Consider the following 25,206-nt stretch of genomic DNA (forward strand, 5'->3'; position numbering starts at 1 on the left):
TTTATTTATTTGACAGAGAGAGAGACAGCGAGAGCAGGAGCACAAGCAGGGGGAGTGGGAGAGGGAGAAGCAGGCCTCCCGCCGAGCAGGGAGCCCGATGCGGGGCTCCATCCCAGGACCCTGGGACCGTGACCTGAGCCGAAGGCAGGCGCTTAACGACTGAGCCACCCAGGCGCCCTAAAGATTTTACTTATTTGACAGAGAGAGACACAGAGAGGGAACACAAGCAGGGGGAGTGAGAGAGGGAGAGGCAGGCTTCCCGCGGAGCAGGAAGCCCGATGCGGGGCTCCATCCCAGGACCCTGGGACCATGACCTGAGCCGAAGGCAGGCACTTAACGACTGAGCCACCCAGGCGCCCAAGATTTTATTTTTAAGTAATCTCTACGACCCAATGTGGGGCTCAAACCCACAACTCCAAGATCAGAGTTGCATGCTCTACCAACTGACTGAGCCAGCCAGGCGCCCGGATGGGTGGGATCTTTACGTCTTCTTTGGGCAGCTTGCATGTATGAACTTAACCTTGAAGGGGTGGCTGAGGGAGCTCAGGCAGGGAACCTGCAGGTTCAGTTGGTGAGTCCTAGGAGGATGGCATTTGGGCCTCCTGGGTACTGAACTGGTTGGCTAGCTAAAACCATTATGTTCTGAGAATGTTTCACTAAATACTCAGCTGTGTAAGGTGAGAAATTCCCTTCTAGGAATTTATGTGGAAGGACTCTTTTCTCCTAGTGGGAGGAGCTTTGGGAATCCATCATGCTTTTGTGTCCCCTGGGCTGTACAGCATTGTATCTTCTTGTTCAGGGACCTATGGGCCTGTCCTTAAGGGGCTCTTTCTTCCCTTTGGCCTCACCTGGAGCCTATTGAGACTATTGTCAGAGATCCTCATAGGGAGGCAGTGACACTGCATTTGCCTGCTCTGGGCAACGTGACAGGACTTCACTGAGTCTCCAGCACCTCCCCGGTGACATGGGGATGATGAGAATCAGGCTAAGTCATGCATGCACAGCACCGGGGACAGCTGCATTGTTTCGTGCTTGCTGCTGCAGCTCTGGACCCCGCCTGCTGGGCTTCCTCCCCGGTGCAGGCTGCAGGCTGGGGCTTTCCCTTCCCCATTTTGAACTCTGGATAGACCGTCTTCCTCAGGTTGACACTGGTCTTTTCAGAGGTATTGCACAGGGTTTTTCCATGGCTGGCCAAGCTTTGACCGGTCCTTCCTTTTCCTGCTTTAATTTGGAAAATGCTCCTGGGGGCCATGATTCTGTATAGACAGTTCCCCATTGAGTGTGGTTCATGTGGCATTGACTATTCCCATGGGTCTTTATGGGAAGGCAGTGACATGGCATTGGCCTGCTCTGACCCTGGGCAAGGTGGTAGGACCTCACTGTGCCTTGGCTGCCTCATATGTGATGTGGGGAATTGGATTTGGTGATATGTGCACATATATGCATCACTGTGGTGAGCCCTGACTCTGTTGTCCAAACCCCTGGGCTCCAGCCCCTGCCCCACTACTTGGGGTCTGTGCCTCAGTTTTCTTGCCTGTAAAATGGGAAGACACTGGCTCTGTTTCTTTGTCTTGACAGCATCATGACTATAATGAAAAGAGATGGGCTTGAGTTGGGATGATTTTTTTCTGTGAACCTCTGCAGCATCTCCAAACCTAGCTGCCCTTCTTCCAGGGTGTGTCTCTGTGTGAGTGTGTCTTCCAGGGTTTCTGATGCCTCTGAGCCAGAGTCAGGCATGTGTCCATGGTGCGTTTTGGCTGGGGCCTACCCCAAGACACACACACCCCTCACCTCCCTTGCAGGGCACCACAGGCATGTGGCTGGGGGAGGAAGGGGTTGGGGTTGGGGATGGCCTGTGAGCAACATATTCAGGAGGGCTAGGCTGGGAAGTTTCTTTTTTGTGGATAATATTTATTGGCCGTTGGCCATCTCCCCCATTTGCAAAGTGATATTTGCTAGGAAAAAACCTATAAAACAAAAACGTAAGTCATAAATCTTATCCTATCCAGGGGAGAGCCATTTGGTGTTTCTTTTCCAGCAGGTGTGGACAGTACTGAGGGAGCCTAGAGTGGCTGGGAGGGCCTTGCACACCCCATGTTGTTGCTGTTCCCTGGGGCCCCACTCCCAAAGTCCCTGACGAGGCTGGGAGGAATAGCCTTCTCAGGCTCGTTTCCGTGAAAACGAGACCACTGGGTCAGCTCCCTGTAGGGTGGGAGGAAAGAGACCTGGGCTTAGCTGTGCTGAGTGCCTGCTCCCAGTGAGGAACATCTTTTCTGCCACATAGGCCTCCTGATCACGTGCTATGTGGCCCAGATCCCTTTGCCAGCGGGATATAAAGAAGAGATGGTGCGGTACCTGCGGTCAGTGCAGCTCCCGGATGGCGGCTGGGGCCTGTGAGTCGTTTTGTTACTGCACATATGTACGTGCATGTGCACACATGTTCTTATGTAGGACATACGCCTGTCAAGAGTAGGGTGAGTGGAGCTACTATGGACCTGGGGTGGGTGGGAGGAGAACGTGGTAGGAGGGAGACTGGCTGGGTGCTGTGTACCAGCTGGACCCTGGTGTCCTACGGTTCTCAGGATAGGTGGCCGCACACTCTGGGCCTTGGTTTTACAGCTTGTGTTGTAACTGGGCTTTTTGACTCACACCCCACAGAAAGCCATCTGGCTGTTATCACTAAGGCAGAAGGAAGTTCTTGACTCTGGGATGGCAGCAGGTGGAGCCAGGGGGGCCAGGTGCCCCTCCCCAATTCTCAGTGTGCCTTTCTGACACATAGCTCACTCTGGGAGCAGGGCCTTCCCTCAGGGGGGTCAACTGCCTGCCCACCCTGGTCATGGGCTCTGGTACCTCTTGTTCTACACTGAGGGCTGGGGTTCCTCCTAGCGAGCTAAATCCACGCCAGAGGGGTTCTCCATCAGAATTCTTGGAGGACATCCCAGCCTCTGTTTGCCCCTTGACGGGGGCTGTGGGCCTCAATTTGTCACCTCTGGAGCTTGTTCTGTGCACTGTAGTGATGAAGGAGCCTGAGTTGGGTCACAGCCTGGGACTGATGTTGATTCAGGTGTGGGAAGTAAGAGGAGACAGGCAGGTCCTGCACAGGCAGTTTTGGAACTGATCAGTTATGGGGGGTACATGGATTCTTATTGGAGAATGGCAGTTCTGGGTGTTTCTTATGTTGTCATGTTATGTCAGTGAAAGATATTTTAGCATTTTTTATTTTTCTCAGGAAATTTCGCAGAAAGTCTTGCTTAATTTCTTAGAAGTAACGAAATATGGCATTCTCTTATCCTATCTCCTACTCCCCAAGGCATGTGGAGGACAAGTCCACAGTGTTTGGGACTGCACTCAACTATGTGTCTCTGAGAATTCTGGGTGTCGGGCCTGACGATCCTGACTTGGTCCGAGCCCGGAACATTCTTCACAAGAAAGGTACTCCTTGCACAGCATGTCCTGGGTGCTCCTTCCTGCAGGTAGAGGCTGTGAATGTCTCTCTTGGGGCTGGACTCACTTACTCTGGTGAAGCCGCTGGTTCCACCCAGCAGCTGTGCTATTGGGCTCTGGAGCCTACTTCTCACCTGGGGTTGGAGGATCCTTAGCACTGTTTTCAGTTCGTGCAAGAAGGGGGGCGCATATGATTCCTGAGGAGCTGATCTTTACAGTAAGGCAGATGATACGGGACTTCTCTTTTCCGTAGGTGGTGCTGCGGTCATCCCTTCCTGGGGGAAGTTCTGGCTGGCTGTCCTGAACGTGTACAGCTGGGAGGGCCTCAACACTCTGTTCCCGGAGATGTGGTATGCTTGCCCTTCTGTGATTTGTGCCTGGGCTGCCGGTGCCTTCCTGAGTGGGCTGGCGGGCCCTGGGTCACTCGCTGCCTGTTACGCAGATGAGGGGGCGGTCCATTCTGTGGTGTGAGGCCGCATTAGGCTCCTGGTGGACGCCCTGCTTGGCTGAGTCCTGCAGACCCCAGTTGGGTAGGAAGGAGGGAGGCACTGTGGACTTGGGCTGTGTGGCAGGTGAGTGGGGCCCCGCCAGGCTGGGAGAACCGCTGGTGTGGGGAGTGTGAAGCTCTGGCATTGTTGCCGAAGGCTGTGCTGTGTCTTGTCATTGTGGATGTTTTGAGCCTCTGTGGAAGCAGAAACAAGAAGGCAGTAGGCCGTGCAGCTCTTGCCAGCCTCAGCACTGGGGTGTGCTGTGCTTTTCTCTGTTCCTTATCTTTCTGCCAGTGAATGAGAAAGTTAATCCCAGACATCATACGTCAACTGTGAGCACTTCGGTGTGTATCTTTGAAAGAGAAGAATTTCCTTGTTAATAGAATCACAGTGCTGTTTAAATACTCAGCAGGATCAACGCTAATTCCTTATTGTGTGATACTTCTAACCAGTGTCTTAGCACTTTGGGCATCTCCCCAGAAAACATGCATATGCATGTAAATCCCCCAGTGTCACCTTCAGGAGGTGAGACTCCTGGTCGAGCTTGGGTAGAGCCCCTGCTGGCTCCCTGGAGCCCTGTCAGCAATGTCGTGGCCCCCCAGGGAGCTGTCAGGGAGGTTGGGGGGCTGTTGTGTTAGACGACCTCGGTGGAGGTCGTATTAGGTGAAGGGTTCTGATGCCAGGGTTGAGGGACCAACCTCTGCAGCCTTGAGGGGTGGTGACGGGGGCAGAGGGTGGTGAGGTGAAGTGGTGGGAGGGGCGCTTGGGAGGAGGCGGGGAGGTGTTCTGGGGCCATCCCTGTGTTCCTCACTGGCAGCTTGCCAGGGGCACCGTGGACCTGTCCGGTGTGTAAGGAGTGGGCAGCGGAAGACACTGAGCAGGTGCCAGGAGGGTGTGCCAGGGCGCTGTTGTCTGTGCCCTTACATGGTGGTCCTGGCAGTCAGTGCTGGTCCGTGAGGGCACAGCTGGTCTTTCCTGGAGTGCTTTTGGAGGGGTGTGTTAGAGGGTGAAAGTGTGCTCAGGGCTCAGGATCTCTGGTCTCCCTCCAGCTGCAGAGAAGCTGTAAAATATGCCCTTTAAAGTGAGTGGGGGAGCCCTGGAGAGTGAGTGTAGTGGCCTGAGGCCAGAGTTGGTGGGAGTGGTGGGTACCTGCCCAGCTCATGACTGGCCTGCCCCTCGTGCCCCTCACACATGAGGACAGGAGGCTTGAAGGGAAAGTGGGAAAATAACCCCAGGTACCCACCCACCCGGGAAGCTGGTGGAGCCGTGTATGCTAAGGTCAGGCTAAATGTCTGGGCAAAAACGTGTTGGCGGAGATAACCCTCAAAGCCTCAGTCCTTGAGATGTGCCAGTTCTGAAGGGTTTTAGATAAATTTTTTATTTTGGAATAGGTTTCAATTTCCAGAAAATTTGCAAAGAGAGTCCAGAATGTTCCCGTAGACCCTTCACCTTGTTTCTCCATTATTAACATTTTACGTTACTGTGATACCTTTGTCCCAGCTGAGAAACCCAGACAGTCCTGGAAGTTTAGAAGTCAAGCTTCCTGGCTTTAGATGTGTTGCAGCTGAGCCAGGGGGAGTGGTTGTCACTTGTGAGGCCTGTGCCCGTTGGCACCCCACAGGAGCGTGGCTGCCGCGTGCTGGTGGCCATGCCAGCTTGGGCTGGGGCTGCGCGGGTGGTGCTGGCAGGGGCCGGGCCCTTCCGCTGACGCGCCATTCCGCAGGCTGTTTCCTGACTGGGTCCCTGCCCACCCCTCCACGCTCTGGTGCCACTGCCGACAGGTCTACCTATCCATGAGCTACTGCTATGCCACCCGGCTGAGCGCTAAGGAGGACCCGCTGGTCCGGAGCCTCCGCCAGGTACGGACTCCTGGGCAGGGACCCCCCAGGCTGGGGGGTCACCCTCAGCTCCGACTGTTCATGCCTGCTGGCCTGGGACCGTGCAGAGCTGAGTTCCAAGTCGTGAGGGCGGAGCCTTCCCGGATCCTAAGGGACTGCCCAGAGGGGCTTGTGCGGTGGGACGGGCTCAGGGCCCTGGGAGCAGGGTCCCCGCGGGGAAGCAGGTCCCGAGAGGAGGCTTGCGGGCAGGGTGTTCATTAGGGTGTGTGCTTGGGGAGGCAGCGGGCGAGGACGGTGCTGAGGTGCTGCTGCCCCCAGGAGCTGTACGTGGAGGACTACGCCAGCATTGAGTGGCCGGCACACAGGAGCAGTGTGGCCCCTGACGAGCTGTACACGCCTCACAGCTGGCTGCTCCGCGTGGTGTACGGTGGGTGCTTGCCGACGGGCTGGCGGGCCTCCCAGGACTTGGCTGGCACCTCAAGTGACGCTGAGTCTCCTCCCCTTTCCCACCTGTCGTTTGGGCCCTGTGGTGACTGGGGGGCAGCCGTGTGCTTCGTGTCCAGGGGGTCTGCTCTGTCTTTGCCCCTGGAGCAAGGCTGGGGCTGGGGCTCCTGGACAGGAGGTTTGGGAGCTGCAGGCCTGGAGGGCATGCTCGCTCCTTCCCTTAGGGGAGAAGGTACAGGCCTCCGTGGGGCCCGGTGTAGGCCTGTCTCCCGGCAGGAAGCCTGGTGGCTTGGAGGCCAGCAGGGGTGCAGCGTGTGGAAGGGTCATGTTCCCTTGCTCCTCCATCCCCTTGCTCACGTCTTCTGTGCTGGGCCCCACGGTGGGAGCTGGGACCCTGCCTCTGTCAATGCTGAGCTGCACCCGGTTGGATTTCCATTCGGGAAACAAGGCACTAGGGGCAGGGCAGGGCAGCACACTAGGGTGTCAGGGAGAGCCGGTGGGGGAGACAGGGCAGGGAAGGGCCCAGGTGCTGTCCCGTACTGATGACTTCGCCCCTGCAGCACTGCTCAACCTGTATGAGCGCCACCACAGCACCAGCCTTCGGCAGCGGGCCATCCAGAAGCTGTATGAGCACATCGCGGCAGACGACCGCTTCTCCAAGTGCATCAGCATCGGCCCGGTCAGTGCTCCCGCTGCCCTGTGTCTGTACCCCACCCTGTGTAGGGTAAGAAGCTGGGGCGGGAGGCCCTCTCGAGGCCAGTCTCTGGAGCTGGGAGTGGGGGTCTTCCTGGAGGTGAGGTCTCCCACCAGAGCCTGGCAGACGGGACCCCCCGTTCTGTCCCCTGTGTTCCTCCTGCACTTAGCACTCCCTTCCCTGCCCACCACCTGGTGTGCTTGGAATGCTGCTCCTTGGGCCACCTCTCAAGATCTTTCTGGACAGTTGGGAGGGATGCTTTTCCTCCGTTGGCCATCTCCCCACAGAACTCGCTGTCTGCCCTTGCCTTGTGGGGTTTAGAGTGCTGGGGTGCTTGGGCTCCAGCCCCGGTTCCTGCTGAGCCTGGTGACTCCGAGCTCTCACCTCCGAGCCTCTGGGCTCCCGACCTGGCTTTGCATCGTGAGGCTCTGGGCCTGGCAGAGGCCCGGCGTGGACGCACTGTAGAGCGCAGGGTTGGGGGGCTGCCTCTCAGCTGTGGGGTGACAGCTACAGAAGACTGTTGTTTTGGGCCTCTGGCGGGCCATGATGGCAGCCTTTCTGAGTCAGTCCAGTTGGTGCCATACCACACAGCTCCACTCCCGACCCTGCTCGCTGGTGTTCTGTGGGGCTTGGAGCCGTGAGTCATTTCCCTTTCTGCAGCATGTGATCCCGTGTGGGCTTTCGACTTAGCGCTGAGTAAAGTGCATCTGACTTGAGTGAGAAGGGCAGTGCCAACGGGATCTTAACGAGATGCCAGAGTGCGAGGTTTGGGCCTTCAGGACATTCTAAAGCAGTCCCTGCTCCACAGCTCTTGTCTCTCTGCCTCTCCCATGCTCCTCAGGCCATGCTGTTCTCGGTCAGCCATCTGAGGCATGCAGGACACGGCACACCCCACATGCCCACCAGGGGCCCTGTGTGGGGCCCCCAGCCCTCCTGGTGACTGTGCTTGCTCGCCAGCTGGCTCGGCTCACGTTGTCTCTCACAGGATGCCCTGCCTTCTCTCTGCACATGCCTCAGGCCTTTCCTGCCTCCCTTTCTGGGGTACAACTCTGGCTTGGTCTCTGGCTCTCAGGGCTTAGGGTGGAAGGCCTGGTCTGGCCCAAAGTGAGGTGGTGCTGGGGGCCCGGTGTTTGGGCTATAGTCCTCGTGCTCAGGAGCTGCTGCGGGCCTGGAGCAGGGTCCCGATAGGGCCGTGTCTCCCACAGATCTCGAAAACCATCAACATGCTTGTGCGCTGGTATGTGGATGGGCCAGACTCCGCCGCCTTCCAGGAGCACATCTCTAGGATTCCTGATTACCTCTGGTGAGTAGTGGGAAGGGCCTGGCTGGTCACTGTCACTAGGTTCCTGTTACGTGTGACTGAGAGCCAAGGGCAGACACGCGTGGTGACCTCCCTGGGCACAGTGGCAGGTGACAGGATCCCGTATCTCAGCATCCTGCCAAGGGTGCTTTGGGGTCTGGAGTAAAGCCTGGAACGAGGAATTTCAGGGTTTGTGGAAGATGGTGAGGGTTATCTTTGAGTTGAAAGATCTGCCACGTAGCGGGCACTTCTGGTGGTTTTGGAAGGTAGAACTTGGAAGCCTGTGGGCAGAAGGGGCAGGTTCCGGTGAACGTCAGGAAGGCCTCACTGACCAGGACAACTGATCAGTCACTGATTGCAGTGCAACCGTGGTGGGTGGGTGTGTCCCATGGTGTCATGGTGGGGAGTCCTGCATTCGAGGGCCCTCTTCCCTCTGGTGGCCCTGTGGGCCTGCTGCCGTAAGTGGGGTGAGCGGGTTCTGGGTGGCCACCTGACTTCAGCTCTTTGCCCTCTACTCCCTGACCTGGGCTTTTCTCGTCCTCACAGGCTGGGCCTCGATGGCATGAAAATGCAGGTAAAGGCTACAAGGCCACGGCCACTTGCTTCCTTACCAACCACTGCTGCTCTTTGGGTTTGTTAAGATAACTGCTCCTCCCAGTGAGTTCTGGCAGCCTGTGCTGAGCGGCTGCAAGTGTCCCCAGTCCTGCGTCTGAGGGAACAGCCAGTGGCGGGGATGCCGACAGGCCCCAGGGTTGTTTCCCTTTCAGCAGCAGTGTGATCCTGTGCGGGCTTTTGACTTAGCGCCGAGTAAGGCACGTCGGACTTGAGTGAGAAGGGCCGTGCTAACGGGATCCTACAAGATGCCAGAATGCGAGGTTTGGGTCACCAGTCGGCTCAGTGTGGAAACGTGGAGCCTCCAGCAGTGTTCTTGGATCAGATGGGCCACTGCCCTTTAGGGCACGTACACATACACCCAGCACCGCCTAGCGCAGAGTTCACCTCGGCGTCCTTGCCTTACTCCCGGCTCCCTGACTCCCACGTGCCAAGAAGAGGAGGAGGTGGTCGGATCCTTCGGTGCCCCAGCTGATTCGTTCTTACAGAAGGACTGCTGTGTCAGCGCCTTGCAGGCTTGATGACAGTCCCTCATGTGGTTTGGGGGCACATTTGTTGGCATCAGGGTTTGAGCCAGGTGGCTGGTCCTCAAAGCCACTTTTGTCCAGTGGTCCGGGCGCCCTTCTTCCTGGGCGGTTGGTTCCTTAGAGCACCCACCTTCTGGATCTGCCTGGTTGTTTCCTCTGTGCCCTCTGTTTCCTGCAGCTGGAGGTTAGACCCTGAGGCTTGATCCTGAACTGGTTTCTTTTGGCCAGGAGGCTTTCCTGGTGGCAGGTGTCCTTCCTGCATATTGTCCTGCAAGGCCATGGTTTCTGATGCCCCCTCAGGGCTGTCAGTTGGTCTGGGCTCTGGTGTTGCCAGCCCTGTCCCTATTATCTGAGTGTCCCTATCTCTGTTTCAGTGTGATTTGGCCACTGGCATTCTCGTGGGACCAGAGTGTTGACTGTTAAACTAGGCTCCTAGGGTGGGATTGGAAGAGGGCCTTCCCAGCTCCGTTGAGGCCTCAGCCAGGCGCCACCACCTCCAGGCATACTCAGATGTGAGGGGATGTTTCTAGTCACAGGCAGTGGTCGTCCAGATCCTGGAAGTGCACCCAGAGGGTTCTGTCCTGGCTGGTGGCCTGGTGAAGGCGGGTGGGGCTGCCCAGCCCTCACCTGCCTGCGGGGACAGCCCCTCCCCTGCCCTCATGGGCTTTGAGGGGTGCACAGAGCATGGCACCTGGGGTCAGGAGTTGGCTGGGCTCCCGCCTCTTTGCAGGAGCTGTTGGGAGCCCCCAGACTTCTCCTTGGCTCCCCAGGTGCCCGTCAGATCCTGGGCGGTGGTGGGCGGGTTGGGGGAGCTGCGCTGCTCTAACAGCCGGTCCTGTGTGCAGGGCACCAACGGCTCACAGGTGTGGGACACCGCGTTTGCCACCCAGGCTCTGCTGGAGGTACGTGGCTCTGCCTCCTTGTTCTTCAGCCTCTAGTTGACCTTCCCGGGGTCCACTGCTGCTTCCAGTGCGGACATGGCAGTTGCAGACCCTGACTCTTGGCTCACCTGGGCTCCGAGGCCTCTGGCGATGGTCCCACTGAGGCAGCGGTCTTGCCCCGCAGCTTTGGGTGGTGGGCCGGCTGGGAGGCTTCAGGAGCAGGGAGCCTTGTAAGATCTGTTCCTGGGGAGACAGGGCAGGAAGCTTCTAGCAGGGGGAGCGGGCTCTAGGCTTTTCACAGCACTCAGACTGCTTATCATGGATACCTCTCAGCACATGCTGGAGAGAAATCAGAATGTGTTTTTGTGCTGGTGGGATTGAGGGTGGTGACGTTCTGGAGAGCCTTGAGAAGGGGTCTGGGCCACATGGGGGTCTGCCTTCGATGGGGCCGGGGTCGTCTGGACACGGGCCGGGCTGGGCCGGGTGTGGTGTGGACTCCCTTCTGTCTCCTTCATTTCTCCATCACATCTTCCTGACTTGTCAGCAGAAACGGAAGAGCCTGAGACTCGGGTGGGTTTGCTCCTGTTTCCCAGTGGTGGCAAGACGTCACCAGGATTGTTTGGGGACCAGTTCAGCTGTGCAGGCTTGTGCCACCGAGCGGCTCAGCCTCTGTTGTCTCTTCCAGGCAGGGGCACAACACAGGCCTGAGTTTTCGTCTTCCCTGCAGCAGGCACATGAGTTTCTCCGGATCTCACAGGTGAGGCAAAATCTGCCTGTGCCTGGGCTGCTGGGGCTCCCCACAGGCAGGGGTGCCGCCTCCTCACCTCCGCCTTGGCACCCCTGCCCGCCCTCTCCACCTCAGGGTGGTGCCTGGGCACGTTTCTGCAGCAGTGGATGGGGCTGTGGGCCCCGGGCCACAGGGGTGCTGCCTTGAAGGGGCCTTCGGCTCCGGCGGTTGAGAGGGCCATCGGGCAGCGGCTACGGGTCCCTGCATGTTCCGCACCAGACCCTGCCGGCCCCGGTGTGACTGGGACCTCCTCTGCTTTCCACATGTGCCTCTTGGACGCTGCCCAGGTCCCAGACAGCCCCCCTGACTACCAGAAGTACTACCGCCAGATGAGCAAGGTACCACAGCCAGCCCTGTTTGCCCCCAGGCCTGGGCCCTGTCGGCTATGCTTTGCCCTCTGAGTGGGCTCTTGCCTCGGCCTCCTGGGCCTTCCTGCTCTCACAGACACACGGCATGCCGTTCCAGCAACACATCCGAGGTTTCCCTGGCCGGGGAGATGGGTATATGAGGTGGCTGAGCCGTACGGGGCCTCCTCACGCGGCCGTGTCCGGTACTGTGCGCACGCACACACGTGCACACGCACACACGCACACACACGTGCGCTCAGAGGTGCTTTTAGACGGCAGTACGTGCAGAGAGCAGAGACCGCGTTCTGTCGGAACACGGATCAGGGTGACGGGGGTGCTGCAGAGGGCGGAGGGCAGCCCCTCTGGGTGTGTGGGAGTGTGGACACAGCGTGTGCGCCTTCTCACAGCGGGTCGGGAGGCCCGTCCGCGTGTGTGTGGCGTGGAGCCGCAGCTGCGCCTCGGGGGGGGCCAGGCCTCTGCACCGCTGAGGAAGGGTGCTCTCAGCTTGGGGGGTCCTGACGACCAGGGTGCGGGCTCAGCCCTCCGCGCTGGCCATGACAGGCCCCACGCTTCGCAGGGTGGCTTTCCCTTCAGCACGCTGGACTGTGGCTGGATTGTTGCCGACTGCACAGCGGAGGCCTTGAAGTCCATCCTTCTCCTGCAGGAAAAGTGTCCCTTTGTCATTGAGCACGTCGCGCGAGAGCGGCTCTATGATGCTATTGCTGTGGTGAGGCTCTGGGCAGGGGGCTCTGGTCACGGGGCACTGTGCACGCCGGAGGCCCGGACTGCCCCACCACACACCCTCAGGTCCGCTTAGTGCCGCATGTGAGCTGCGCTTCCCACGGCTTTGGTCTCTCAAACCCCCGGGGTCAGACTGCAAGCCCAGAGGGGCGCATCCTCTGGTGGTATCTGTGTTTGGGGAAACCATGAGTCCTGCTGGAGGCTCGTGGATCCGGCTACTCGCCAGGGAGGGCTGGCATTCTCCACTGGGTATCTGAAGAGAAAACGAGAACTTCTGTTTGTGTTTGTACAGAATCCTTTCGGGACACCCAGTTTCTGTGCATGTTTTACAACGGAGGTCATATAGCTTGGCAGTATACATGTGACTTATAAATGGATAAGCAAGTGCATGCCAGGGTCCCAGATGGTCACTCGTGGAGCACCTGCTTGATAAAGTTGTTGCCCACTGCTCTAGGCACTGAGGGTCTCGGTTTAATGTGAGAACTGGCTCCCCGTTCCCTATCCCTGCCCCATGGGTCTTAGCCTTGGGTGTTTCTAGAAAGGTCCTCTACAGCTTGTGGGCTTCCCCCTCATGCTCAAGTGCATGGGTGAACTCTCAGGATGTCCTCTCTCTGGTTTTAGTTGCTGAACATGAGAAATTCTGATGGAGGGTTTGCCACCTATGAGACTAAGCGTGGGGGGCACTTGCTGGAGCTGCTGAACCCCTCGGAGGTCTTTGGTGAGTGGTTAGCCAGCCAGGTGGTACACAAACCCGGGGACCCTGCCTGCTGTGAGATTGATTCGCCAACCAGAGCCCTGAGTTGCTTCCCCAGGCTGGGAGCAGTGCCAGCAAAGGTTCTGCAAATGACTGTGGACCCTTTAAGGAGCACCCCTAAGCCCTGGAGTAGGCTGTGCTTCTCACCTCGGAAGGTGGCCATAGTGCCTGTGGGTGTGGATGGAGAAGCTGTGGTTTTGTTTCTGCGGTTGGTGGAGGAGTCAGTGGGATTCACACCTGGCTGTCTGGCTCGAGCCTGGGCCGGCTCTTGCTGTGTGCTCTATCCTCTGTGGAGACCATCCTGTGTCCTGGGTGCTCTTCACAGAGCCCAGGCACACTGCAGGGAGGTGTCGGTGGGGACGCACTGGCCCCGTGTCCTCCCTGCTGTGTCCGACGATTCTCGTCTGCCAGGGCGGCCTCTTTCCCTGAGTGCTGCCCTCGCATGCCCCTGGACCCCTGCTTTCCGGTCTCTGTCTCACTTCTGTAACTGTTAAATGTGGTCTAGTTGGGCTGGGGTGTGGCTCTGCCCTGTACCTCTCTCCTTCACTCTCCCACTGGCCCAAATGTCCTACAGCCAGATACGGGTCTCCAGGTCGCTGTGTAATGCCAGCCACCCTCCCACCTGGTGGCCATGTCTCCTGGACCAGTCACTGGGAACCCTTTCCTTGTTTCCTCTGGAGGATGATGAGGCTCTTGCTGTCCTGTGTAGGCTCTGCATGTTATGGCGCTCTCATTCTTCGTGGTTTGGTGTGAGTTGCCAAATTGGGTGACAAGATGAAACTCATGTATGTGTTGATCCTTCCTTCCCTCTCTCAGGGGACATCATGATTGACTACACATATGTGGAGTGCACCTCGGCCGTGATGCAGGCACTGAAGCTTTTCCATGAGCGTTTCCCAGACCACAGGGCCGGGGAGATCAGGTAAGGGTGGCCTTGGCACAGGGTTGTTTGGTCACTGAGCCACGAGTGCTACCTGTTTAGGAGCCAGGACCTGGGACGCTGCCACAGTGGACATGGAGAGCACGTGTTTGCTGGGGTGGGTGGCTCACTGCAGGGAGGGGACTCTGGAATAAAACTCATTTAATGACGGAAGGGATTTCCAGTGTTGCTGAATCCAGTTGTATGCCTCGAAGTACAGTAGACCCTTGAACAACTCACGGGTTAGGGATGCCAAACCCCCACACGGTTGAAAGTCTGCATATAACTTTGGATTCCCTGAAATCCTAACTATTAATAGCCTACTGTTGACTGGAAGTCTTTCCAATAACATAGGCAGTTGATGAACACATATTTGTAGGTTGTATTTTTTATATATTGTATTCTTACAGTAACGTAAGCTGGAGAAAAGGAAACATTAAAGAAAATGATAAGGAAGAGAAAGTACACTTACAGTACTATACCATATTTATCGGGAAAAATACGCTTAGCAGTGGACCTTCGAAGTTCAAGTCCATGTTGTTCCTAGGTCAATTCTTTTTTTTTTTTAAAGATTTTATTTATTTATTCATGAGAGAGAGAGAGAGAGGCAGAGGGAGAAGCAGGCTCCCAGAGAGCAGGGAGCCCGATGTGGGACTCGATCCCAGGACCCCGGGATCATGATCTGAGCCGAAGGCAGGTGCTTAACGACTGAGCCACCCAGGCGCCCCTTTATTATTATTTTTTTAAAGATTTTATTTATTTGAGAGAGAGAGAGACAGCGAGAGCAGGAACACAAGCAGGGGGAGTGAGAGAGGGAGAAGCAGGCTCCCGAGCAGGGAACCCCGATGCGGGGCTCGATCCCAGGACCCTGGGATCATGACCTGAGCCGAAGGCAGAAGCTTAACCAACTGAGCCACCCAGGTGTCCCGTTGCTATTGTTTTTTCTTAAAGATTATTTATTTGAGAGAGAAAGAGAGAGGGAGAGAGTGGCATAAGGAGTGGGAGAGGGAGAAGCAGACTCCCTGCTGAGCAAGGAGCCCGACACGGGGCTCGATCCCAGGACCCTGGGATCATGACCTGAGCCGAAGGCAGCTGCTTAACCATCTGAGCCACCCAGGTGCCCCTCCTAGGTCAATTCTACATCAAATATGTGTACTAAGGGCTCAGAGTATCACAGCTGTAACACAAAAATCAGTTATTTTTCACATCTTAATATTGGTAAAAAGATCTATATTCCCAATTGCACCTGTGTCCACATAAACGGTGGTTTTTAAATAAGCCTGTCCTGTTGACGTCTGGCACGTGTAGAGAGAGATGCACAGATCTTATGTGTGGTGCCTGATGAATTATCATGAAGTGGACACACCCGTGTGACCCCAGCGGGCACATAGATGTTACCAGAAGCTCCCCTTCTGGTTCTCCTCAGGTGGCTGTGATCCTACACTTGGGGGATCCCATGGCGGCACTCGTGGGTCTGGCTTTCTCCATTCACTTGGTGCTCATGAGGCCCAGCCAGGTGGTCGCGGAGCAGCAAGCCCACCCTCCTTTGCTGTCCGCATGTCTGTGGAGTGCAGATGGCATACTTTATTTATCCATCGGTTTGTCTTGGATCCTCAGGGGTCTTTCAGTTGGTCCCTCTGAATCATCCTGCTGTGAACACACTGCTTTTGGGGCCCAGGGTACCCATTTCTTGAGGACCTGTGCTTAGGAGTGGACTCACTGTGTTACAGGGTACACTCGTGCACCCCCGCGGGTTCCCCTTCACCCCAGTGTGATCTCGTTTCACGCTTCACGGCACAGCTGGTATAAACTCAGCTTGGTCATAGTGTGCTTTTCCTTTTTAGATATTGCTGGATTCAGTTTGAAAAGTACTTTTTAAGGGATTTTTACAACTGTGGTTGTGGAGTAGTTTCCCTTACAGTGTCCTTTTCAGGCTCAGGCTCTCCTGTGAAAGTGATGCAGGACTCGTAGGAGGAGCTGGGAAGTATATTTTCTTTTTAGATTCTCTGGAAGAGTTTGTGAGAATTCGCGCTATTTCTGCCTCAAGAGTTTGGAAGCTCCATTTGGGCCTGGAGTTTCCTTTGAGGGAAGGTGTTAAATTTTTAATTACAGGTTCAGTTTTACTTGTTCTAGGGCTGTATAGATTTCCTTTTCTTCGTGTTTGTATCAGTTTGGGGATTGTCCCACATCAGCTCCATTTTATGTGGATCTGCACAGAGCCGCCTGCAGTGTCCTGAACGGCAGCTCCGTCCCCACTGAGTCCTCATGTCCTTCCCGACGTTGGCGCCTGGGTCTCTTGTCAGTCTTCCTTTCCTTTCCTTTCTTAAGATTATTTATTAGAGAGCATGCACATGAGCAGGGGGCAGTGGGAGAGGGAGAAGCAGACTCCCTGATGAGCTGGGAGCCTGATGCGGGGCTCGATCCCAGGACCCTGGGGTCATGACCTGAGCCGAAGGCAGACGCCCAACGACGGAGCCGCCCAGGCGCCCCAGGAGCTTGTTGGTCTTACCAGGCTTTTCAAAGAAACCATCTTCAGTCTTTGAGTCTATCATGGTATACGTTTGTTTATTTTTTTGATGTGTTTGTTTTTGGTTTTATTAATTTTTGCTCTATTATCTCGACTTTATTTATTTTTCTAATTAGACACTTAAATGATTTTCAGGCTTTCTTTTTAAATGTGCTTAGCTTACGTCTATGTTAAGTCTCGGTGTATCATTCAGTTAAAATTACTTTGTTTCTGTTGTGAGTTCTTCTCTGGCCAGAGTTACTTAGGGAGTATGTGGCTTTACTTCCAAACAATCGGAGGGTTTTCTGGTTGTGTTTTGCTCGTTTCCTTCTGTTCGGGCAGGCGGTGCAGCCACTTGGGGGCACTGTGTTTTGTCGCGCTTCGCTCACGAGGGCCGGGGGGTCCGTGTGCCCTGTGCTGAGCCGCAGCATAAGCCGTGGTCCCTTCCTCTGGGCACAGCTTGTCCGCGGTGACTGTCATGCAGTTGACCTTTTCCCCTAATAGATTACCATTTTAGGAAGTGCTTCTTGGAGGAGACTTGGAGAATGCGGAAGCAAGTCGCTCTTGTCCGCAGGGAGGAACCTGTTAGGACTGCTTGATCCCACATTGCCGTGGGTCCTATGGAGCTGGCTCAGTCTGTGCTGCTGAGGTGTCTGAGGGCAGGGGACGCTGTCCCCTGTCAGGTCGCATTCTCCTGCAGGAGTCACAGTGGTTGCAGGTGTTTTGTTGTTTTAGTGGCCTCTTGGTTATTTCTAAATTTTCATTTCCAGCTTTTCCCTATTTTAACCTTAATGAGTGTTGTTTTATTAGATCTTTATCTGGGACCATTATTTTTCCCTGGAGCCACAGTGATTTTGGGGACAGCCTGTGTGGGGAGACCCACTGCCCTTGCCCTTTCCAGGTGGTGTGGTCCTGGTCCCAGTCATGTCACCCATTGGCCCGGGCCGCCCTGCCCAAGGTGGGGGGCAACAGCGTGGGAAGCACAGGGTGAGTGTTAGTACCATGGAAAGCTCTGGACAGTTTGAACAGAAGCGTTTAATCTTTAAATAGATGTATTAATTTGTGATACTAAATTGTTAAATTTATCTGGGAATTTTAGAGATAAAGTTTAAGGTAGCTAGGTACTCTGCTTGACTTGAAATTCTTCTTCATTTCAAACTTACAGGAAAGCTCTAAAAATACTATAAATAGTAAAAAGCATTCCTCGGGGCGCCTGGGGGGCTCAGATGGTCAAGCGTCTCCCTTCGGCTCAGGTCACGATCTCGGGGTCCTGGGATCTAGCCCCGCATCGGGCTTCCTGCTCAGTGGGGAGCCTGCTTCTCCCTCTCCCTCTGCCCTCTGCTGGTGCGCTCTCTCTCTCGCTCTCAAATGAGTAAATAAAACTTGATGTCCTGTCAACTTGGCTGCAGTCTGTTGTTTGGAAACAAGTCCCAAGGGGGCGGCTGTCATGGGGGCGGGTATCTGCAGGTGAGGCTCTTGGGGATCACCTCGGAGGCTGCCTTTGTACCTTCACTCCAGCCTTTTCAGAGAACCAGTTAGACTTAGGGTGGATCTCTCGTCTTCTGTCTGATTTTTTATTTCTTTTTAAAATTTTTAAAATTTCTTTTTGTGTATTTCCTCAAGCTTGTGTCGCTGACGTGATTGTGGTGAAACAGATTCTGTCTGTAGCTGCTTCTATTGTGGGCATGTCGCTGACTTCCACTTTCCTCCTGCACTGCTTTCTTCTCACCACGACTTTGCTTCTCCCTCCCGTGTCCTCTCATCCCTTTCTCTCTGACCTTTGTGTTTCTTCTCTCGACTGTTGGCTTTTTACCTGTTTTTATGGGAAACCATGCTCGTTCGTCTGAGGCGGTAGGATGGGAGGAATCGGGGTAGGTGGATTGCCGTTTCCCCGCAGAGTTTGTTAGCATCCTCCTGTGTTCCAGGGAAACACTCAAGCAGGGCCTGGAGTTCTGTCGGCAGAAGCAGCGGGCTGATGGCTCCTGGGAAGGGTAAGTGAGCTCCTGGTGTGCGGACGTGCCTGGGGTTGGGAGGGCTCTGCTCTCAGTGTGCTCCTGGGATGCTCACTTATGTCCTTGTGCTACACCAGGAGTCTCTGGGAGTGAGGCTGCCAGCAACAGAGTTCTGGTGGACCTTGTTCGGGTCTGAGCGCCTGGCCTCATCCCGGTGGTGCTTGCTCAGTTGTTGCTGAAGCAGTTTGGCCGAGTGTGTGGGTGGGAAGGGCTCCGTGGCCTGGGGCCTGGTCCGTGTCTGTGATTACTCCCTCCTCTGGGTGTGGATCAGGGCTTACATCCTGTGAGGGCCAGGCCGGGCAGGTCTGTTTTGCTTAGCCTTAAAGCTTGAGGCACAAGTTGGTGGCTTGCCGAAGGCCACGTGGATGGTTTTCTTGAAAATAACGTCAGCTTCCCCGACCCCACGATGGAACCAGTTCTCACAAGTCTGGCAGAATTCCTGTTGTTTTCGACACCCTTCTGAAGAGACTGAAAGGCTGAGGCTCTCCTTTGTCTTCCTCCAGCTCCTGGGGGGTTTGCTTCACCTACGGCACCTGGTTTGGGCTAGAAGCTTTCGCCTGCATGGGGCAGACTTACCACAGTGGGTGAGTGAGGGCACCTGCCCCTGGTGGGGTGGGGCTCTTCTCAGCAGGACGCTCTGCTGGGGGTGGGATGTCTTTTCCTTTGATGTTGGATTTGGGGCGTATTTTGTGTTTTTCTAATCAATGAGATTCCTGGCTCATGAGCCGACAGTGGCCTAGTAAAGACACTGAGCTGAGACCTTGCCTCACTGCTCTGGGAAGCTTCCGGCTAGTAGCTTGTATGTGGAGGAACCCTCTGGGCTTACCTGGCCACCACCCCCAGTGGGACCCCCTCTGGGCTGGGTTGAGAGAAGGGAGGTGGCCTCAGGTCTGAGCTGTCCCCAGCCACCTCACCCAGCTCTGCTTTGCGCTGGGAGTTTCGGGTGGGGGGTGGTCACGCCAGCGCAGTATCTGCAGCCACAGAGCTTTTCGCTGTATCTGGGAGGAAGGTGTCCCTGTGCGCTTCACATCACATGGTGGGTGGGCCTGGAGTGCACTGTACTCCTCCCCATACCCCCAGGGAGGCCTGGCCAGTGGGTGATCTGTCCTGGGGCCTCCTTGGAGTGGTAGTTCTCCCATCTTACTGGTCTCTGCAGGGCTGTGTGTGCGGCGGTCTCCCAGGCCTGCGACTTCCTGCTCTCCAGGCAGATGGTGGATGGAGGCTGGGGGGAGGAGTTCGAGTCCTGTGAGCAGCGGCGTTATGTGCAGAGTGCCACGTCCCAGATCCACAACACGTGCTGGGCCCTGATGGGGCTGATGGCTGTCAGGTGGGGGCTGTGGGACCCATCCCCGGGTACTGGGGTTGAGGAGAGGAAGGACACTGAGCCTCAAGCAGGCAGTTCGGGTGGGGTGTGGGCAGCTGAGCTCTGAGCAGGGATGGAGGAGGTGAAGTGTGCAGGGCAAGGGCATAGGTCTTTCCAAACGCGGGCTTCCTGCACAGAGGCTCGCCTTTGAGAAGAAGACCACCCGAAGTGTCAGCAAGGGAGAGAGGGGGCCCGTATCCACAGGGTGCGGTGAGGCAGGTCCCTGCAGCCGCTCTCTCTGGGCCCTCCTGCCTCCACACGTGTATACGGGCACACGCAGACGCGCACGGTATCCCGGTCTGTGCTGCCCTGTTGGCTTCGGGGTTGTTTGGGGAATCTTCCTAAAATCCCCCAAAGTTAGGCTACATCAGTGTGAACAGGAGTAGCCGAGTGTGTGGGGGACCCCTAGGGCAGTGTGCCTCCCACCGCTCCTGACCCCACAGTCCTTGTGGTGTGTCAGCCCTTGGCACGATGAGTGAGGATTAGCACACGTGACTTCTGTGGCCCTTAGAGGATCCTGAAGGCCAGTGGGCCTGGGTGGTGGGCACAAGGATTCCCCTCCTCCTGTCCTGGCGTGAGCAGAAGAGCAGCGACTGGTGGCTGGGGCCACTGGGGCAGGTCTGGAGCAGGCAGAGCCCTCACCCAGCCATGTTTGGGGGGCTGCCCACCCGGCCTGCTCACCTCCCCACATGCTGTGTTCTGCGTTTCTCGGGAATCTGGGTGTCTGGGATTTGGGGTAGAAAATGTGCAGCAGTGGCCTGTCGTGCCAGCTCTCCTAGCGGGCGTGTCAGGCGGGGCAGGTCCGGTCATCACCCCGGATTTCACATCTGTGCACGCCTGGCTGCGTGAGGGTGAGGATGCAGCTTGGGCTTGCCCAGAGGCGCTCTCCTCCAGAGGGTGGCGGCAGACGTGTTCAGTGCCTCCTCTTTCCCCAGGCATCCCTGCGTAGAGGCCCTGGAGAGAGGAGTCAGGTGTCTGCTTCGGAAACAGCTCCCCAATGGCGACTGGCCCCAGGTATGCCAAGGAGGTCTGAGGAGCAAGGCTCCAGCCAACACTGACCTCGATTTGCATGATCGTTTTCACACACCTGTGGCATGCTGGTGAGCTTTGGGGATTTGAGATTCATAAACACCAGAGTGAGAGCGTGTGTTGGAAGCAGGTCTGTATTTGCAGATGAAGCCCTGGCTCAGAGGCAGGGCTGGTGCTGGGGGTGGGGGTGGGGGTTCTGGGCACCCTCAGGCTCGGCCTCATGGCTCTGCCTTAGCAGGGAGTGCAGAAGCAGAGGGACAGGCCAGGGCCTGGTGTTGCCCCTAGGCCCTGGCCTGTCCTGCAGGCATGGGGTCACAGGGTCACATAAGGCTGACCCCCTCCCTTGGAGGAGCTGGTGACTCAGGCTGGAGGCTTTGCTGCAGGGCAGGGGTCCAGAGCTAGGGTGGCGGCAGCAGGACTGTCCAGGAGCTGCCCAGCTGTCTGGCCAGGGTTTCCATTCAGGGAGCCCCTTAGCCCCATGGTGGAGCCTTTGAGCGTTGTGTTTATTTCCCTGTGCTCTTTCAGGAAAACATTGCTGGAGTCTTCAACAAGTCTTGTGCCATCAACTATACGAGCTACAGGAACGTCTTCCCCATCTGGGCCCTTGGCCGCTTCTCCCGCCTGTACCCAGAGAGTGCTCTCGCCGGCCACCCTTGAGGCCGCCTGGCAGGTGGGTGGGTGGTGGGCGCAGGTGTCAGGCAAGTTCCCGTTGGAGCAGCTCGGGTGAGCTGCAGGAGCCCTGCCCAGGGGCCCAGTGCCCGTCACCACCCACTTCTGCAGGGCGGGGGCCAGGCCTGGGGCAGGGCTGGGGCTGGTAGCTTTAGATAGTTGATTTTCAGAATAGGTTTAGTTCTTGGAAGAGCTTGCGGCGCTCAGGTGAGGAAAGGAACAAGCTGAGCCGTGACCCTGGAGGAGGCGTGGCATGTTCTGCAATACTGGGCATGGTGCACGTCCTCGTTGTGGGGCTGCGGGCGCTTTCTTGACCAGTACCTGAGTTCTTGGGAGAGGGGGACCGTGCCTTGTCTGTCTCCTGCCAGGTGCTTCCCAGGAGCCAGCTCGGCTGGGCTTGTCCTTGTGTCTTCTGACTGTGGGGCTGAGGGATGTGACAGCTTTTCCGAACAGCCCAGAGGGAGGCTGGTCCTCCCTGTCCACCCAGGCACCCAGGGCTCAGGAAGGAATGGGGACCAGACTTGCCAAGTGTCTGTGCCTGCTCAAAGGGGAGCCAGACGTGGCCGCCAGCCCTGCCCTACACCTCAGGCCCACCCATGCTGCCTCACGGTGCTGCCCGTTGTGGGTGCCAGCGTCCTTCTGTCCTGAGTTGATAGCCTCTAGTGTCTGGTGCTGACAGAGCGCAGGCGGGAGGCTAAGCACGGTGAGGGACGAGGGCTCACGAGTGGTCTGGTGGTTAGCACTGTGGGGCACTGCCGTGTGGGGAGGGCAGCAAAGCAGTCCGTGCAGCTGGCCGGGTGGCCTGACGTCCTGGTATGTGCTCTGAGCCCAAGTGAGGGCCAGATTTCCAAGGCAATGCCTCTTCGGTGCTAAACTTCTGAATTCCCTTCTGGCTCTAAGTCTGTTTGGTTTGATGTGCATGGATTTGGGGCTCAGGCTGAAAAAACCTGGGTTCTGGATTTGCCTTTGACCTTTGAGAACAAGTGGCTCACATGCTCAGGGCTTCCCCAGGAGTGTGGCTGTGAGAAGTCACCAGGAGCTTTGATGAGAATAAAAGCCAGGCCTGGTGTTGCCCCTAGGCCCTGGCCTGCTTGCCCACCCCAGTGCCCCGCCCACCTGCTGTTCCTCTGTGCCACCTCCTGGACTGGCAGCAGCCCCTGGCTGTGCTTCCTTGGCTGACCATCCTCCGTCAGACAGCCAGATGTCTGAGTGCCCCCTGCTGCTGCCATTCTCTGCCCAGATCCCTGGAGGACCCTCACCGAGACTCTGCACCATGTGGCCTTGAGTGCTGTCCCTGACTCTGCCTGCGGCTCGCCTGCTTTGGGCCTTGGTCTAGCCGTTCCTCCACTGACCTCCTCTTGCCCCGAGGTGGTGCTTCTGCTCTGAGCCCTGCAGGCCTGGGCTGTGTGTGCACACAGACAGCCTGCCTGCACCACTGGCTGCCATGCCGTGTGGCACGTAGTGGGTATTCAGTGGGCGTCTGTTGAGTGTCAGCACTTCTTCCCAGACAGTTTAAGTGAGTGTTTATTTTGGCTGAAGGAACTGTTCAGATCTCTTCGAAATCTACTGGGTTTGCTCTTGCACTTCTTTTCTTGGCCCATGTTTTCCACTCACTGGGGCAGCAGGAACCCAGGTGGTGATTTACCACAGTCTGCTCCTCGAAGTGGCCACTGCCCCTGGGAAACTCCCAGCCATGGCCGGATCACTAGACAGAACATAAGAAATGAAAATCTGCTTTTCTCCTGAAAATGTTGTCACTTCTGTGGCCAGCTACCTTAATAAACAGACATGTTTCCCTTAGGCTGAAGCACGTCACACTTGTGTTTGATCTCATGTTGGGAATAGTCACAGATCTGGAGTTTTCTGAGACTGTCACTTGGGCACCATGTTGGACAGTGGGCCACCACCTCATCAGTTCAGGGGATAAGAGTAACTGCTTCAAGATGAGCAGGTGTGTCTCCAGTTATTTGAGGGGAAATTATGTGCCTCAGCCTGATTAAAAATCAAGTTCTCATTAAGGAGTCGATCCCATTTACAATTGCACCCAAAACCATAAGATACCAAAGAGGCAAAGAATCTATACTCAGAAAATTAAAGAATACTCATGAAAGAAATTGAGGAAGACACAAAGAGATGGAAAAACGTTCCATGCTCATGGATTGGAAGAACAAATATTGTGAAGATGTCAATGCTACCTAGAGCAATCTACACATTCAATGCAATCCCCATCAAAATACCATCCACTTTTTTCAAAGAAATGGAACAAATAATCCTAAAATTTGTATGGAACCGGAAAAGACCCCGCATAGGCAGAGGAATGTTGAAAAAGAAAAGCAAAGCCAGTGGCATCACAATTCTGGACTTCCAGCTCTATTACAAAGCTGTCATCATCAAGACAGCATGGTACTGTCACAAAAACAGACACATAGATCAATGGAACAGAATAGAGAGCCCAGAAATGGACTCTCAACTCTATGGTCAACTCATCTTTGACAAAGCAGGAAAGAATGTCCAATGGAACAAAGACAGTCTCTTCAACAAATGGTGTTGGGAAAATTGGACAGTCACAGCAGAAGAATGAAACTGGACCATTTTCTTATACCACACACAAAAATAGACTCCAAATGGTTGAAAGACCTAAATGTGAGAGGAATCCATCAAAACCCTAGAAGAGAACACAGGCAGCAACCTCTTCGACCTCAGCTGCAGCAACTTCTTCCTAGAAACATCGCCAAAGGCAAGGGAAGCAAGGGCAAAAATGAACTATTGGGACTTCATCAAGATAAAAAGCTTTTGCAAAGCAAAGGAAACAGTCAACAAAACCAAAAGACAACCGACAGAATGGGAGAAGATATTTGCAAATGACATATCAGATAAAGGGCTAGTATCCAAAATCTATAAAGAACTTAATCAAACTCAACACCCAAAGAACAAAGAATCCAATCAAGAAATGGGCAGAAGACATGAACAGACATTTTTCCAAGGAAGACATCCAAATGGCCAACAGACACATGAAAAAGTGCTCAATATCGCTCGGCATCAGGGAAATCCAAATCAAAACCTCAATGAGATACCACCTCACACCAGTCAGAATGGCTAAAATTAACAAGTCAGGAAACGACAGATGTTGGCGGGGATGCGGAGAAAGGGGAACCCTCCTACACCGTTGGTGGGAATGCAAGCTGGTGCAGCCACTCTGGAAAACAGTATGGAGGTTCCTCAAAAAGTTGAAAATAGAGCTACCATATGATCCAGCAATTGCACTACTGGGTATTTACCCCAAAGATACAAATGTAGGGATCCGAAGGGGTGCGTTCACCCTGATGTTTATAGCAGCAATGTCCACAATAGCCAAACTATGGAAAGAGCCCAGAAGTCCATCAACAGATGAATGGATAAAGAAGAGGTGGTGTGTGTATATACACACACACACACACACATACACACACACACAATGGAATATTATGCCGCCATCAGAAAGACCCGAAATCTTGCCATTTGCAACGACGTGGATGGAACAAGACAGAGGATCATAGGGGAAGGGAGGAAAAAATGAAGCAAGACGAAACCAGAGAGGGAGACAAACCATGAGAGACTCTTAATCTCAGGAAACAAACTGAGGGTTCTGGAGGGGAGGGGGGTGGGGGATGGGTTAGCCTGGTGATGGGTAGTAAAGAGGGCACGTTCTGCATGGAGCACTGGGTGTTTTACGCAATGAATCGTGGATCACCACATCAAAAACTAATGATGTATGGTGACTCACATAAAAAAAAAAATCAAGTTCTCAACAAAACAGAAACAGACTCATAAATATAGACCAAACTGGTGGATGCCAGAGGGGAAGGGGTGGG

At 55.5% G+C, this 25,206-nt stretch overlaps 1 protein-coding gene across 4 annotated transcripts in view; it reads left to right on the top strand.

Moving 5' to 3' along the window:
* Positions 1–25,206, top strand: part of LSS (lanosterol synthase) — a 37,165-nt gene that overhangs the window by 1,418 nt on the left and 10,541 nt on the right. The window contains exons 4-23 of one of the 4 annotated variants that reach the window (XM_035030011.1): positions 2,285–2,393; positions 3,311–3,432; positions 3,698–3,794; positions 5,656–5,791; positions 6,089–6,197; positions 6,775–6,893; positions 8,114–8,211; positions 8,755–8,782; positions 10,193–10,249; positions 10,914–10,985; positions 11,303–11,353; positions 11,940–12,089; positions 12,725–12,821; positions 13,674–13,779; positions 18,208–18,273; positions 18,798–18,878; positions 19,451–19,621; positions 20,593–20,671; positions 21,212–21,356; positions 21,724–23,155. In XM_035030011.1, coding sequence (XP_034885902.1) covers positions 2,285–2,393; positions 3,311–3,432; positions 3,698–3,794; positions 5,656–5,791; positions 6,089–6,197; positions 6,775–6,893; positions 8,114–8,211; positions 8,755–8,782; positions 10,193–10,249; positions 10,914–10,985; positions 11,303–11,353; positions 11,940–12,089; positions 12,725–12,821; positions 13,674–13,779; positions 18,208–18,273; positions 18,798–18,878; positions 19,451–19,621; positions 20,593–20,671; positions 21,212–21,343 — 1,880 coding nt within the window. In that variant the 3' untranslated portion in view covers positions 21,344–21,356; positions 21,724–23,155. Of the gene's footprint in view, positions 1–2,284; positions 2,394–3,310; positions 3,433–3,697; positions 3,795–5,655; positions 5,792–6,088; positions 6,198–6,774; positions 6,894–8,113; positions 8,212–8,754; positions 8,783–10,192; positions 10,250–10,913; positions 10,986–11,302; positions 11,354–11,939; positions 12,090–12,724; positions 12,822–13,673; positions 13,780–18,207; positions 18,274–18,797; positions 18,879–19,450; positions 19,622–20,592; positions 20,672–21,211; positions 23,156–25,206 lie in introns of those variants that run through there. The other 3 variants (XM_035030012.1, XM_035030010.1, XM_035030013.1) reach the window with 3 other exon arrangements.

Source organism: Mirounga leonina, unplaced genomic scaffold (assembly GCF_011800145.1).
Source record: "Mirounga leonina isolate KUSES-001 unplaced genomic scaffold, KU_Mleo_1.0 Mir_353, whole genome shotgun sequence".
Lineage (NCBI taxonomy): Eukaryota > Metazoa > Chordata > Mammalia > Carnivora > Phocidae > Mirounga > Mirounga leonina.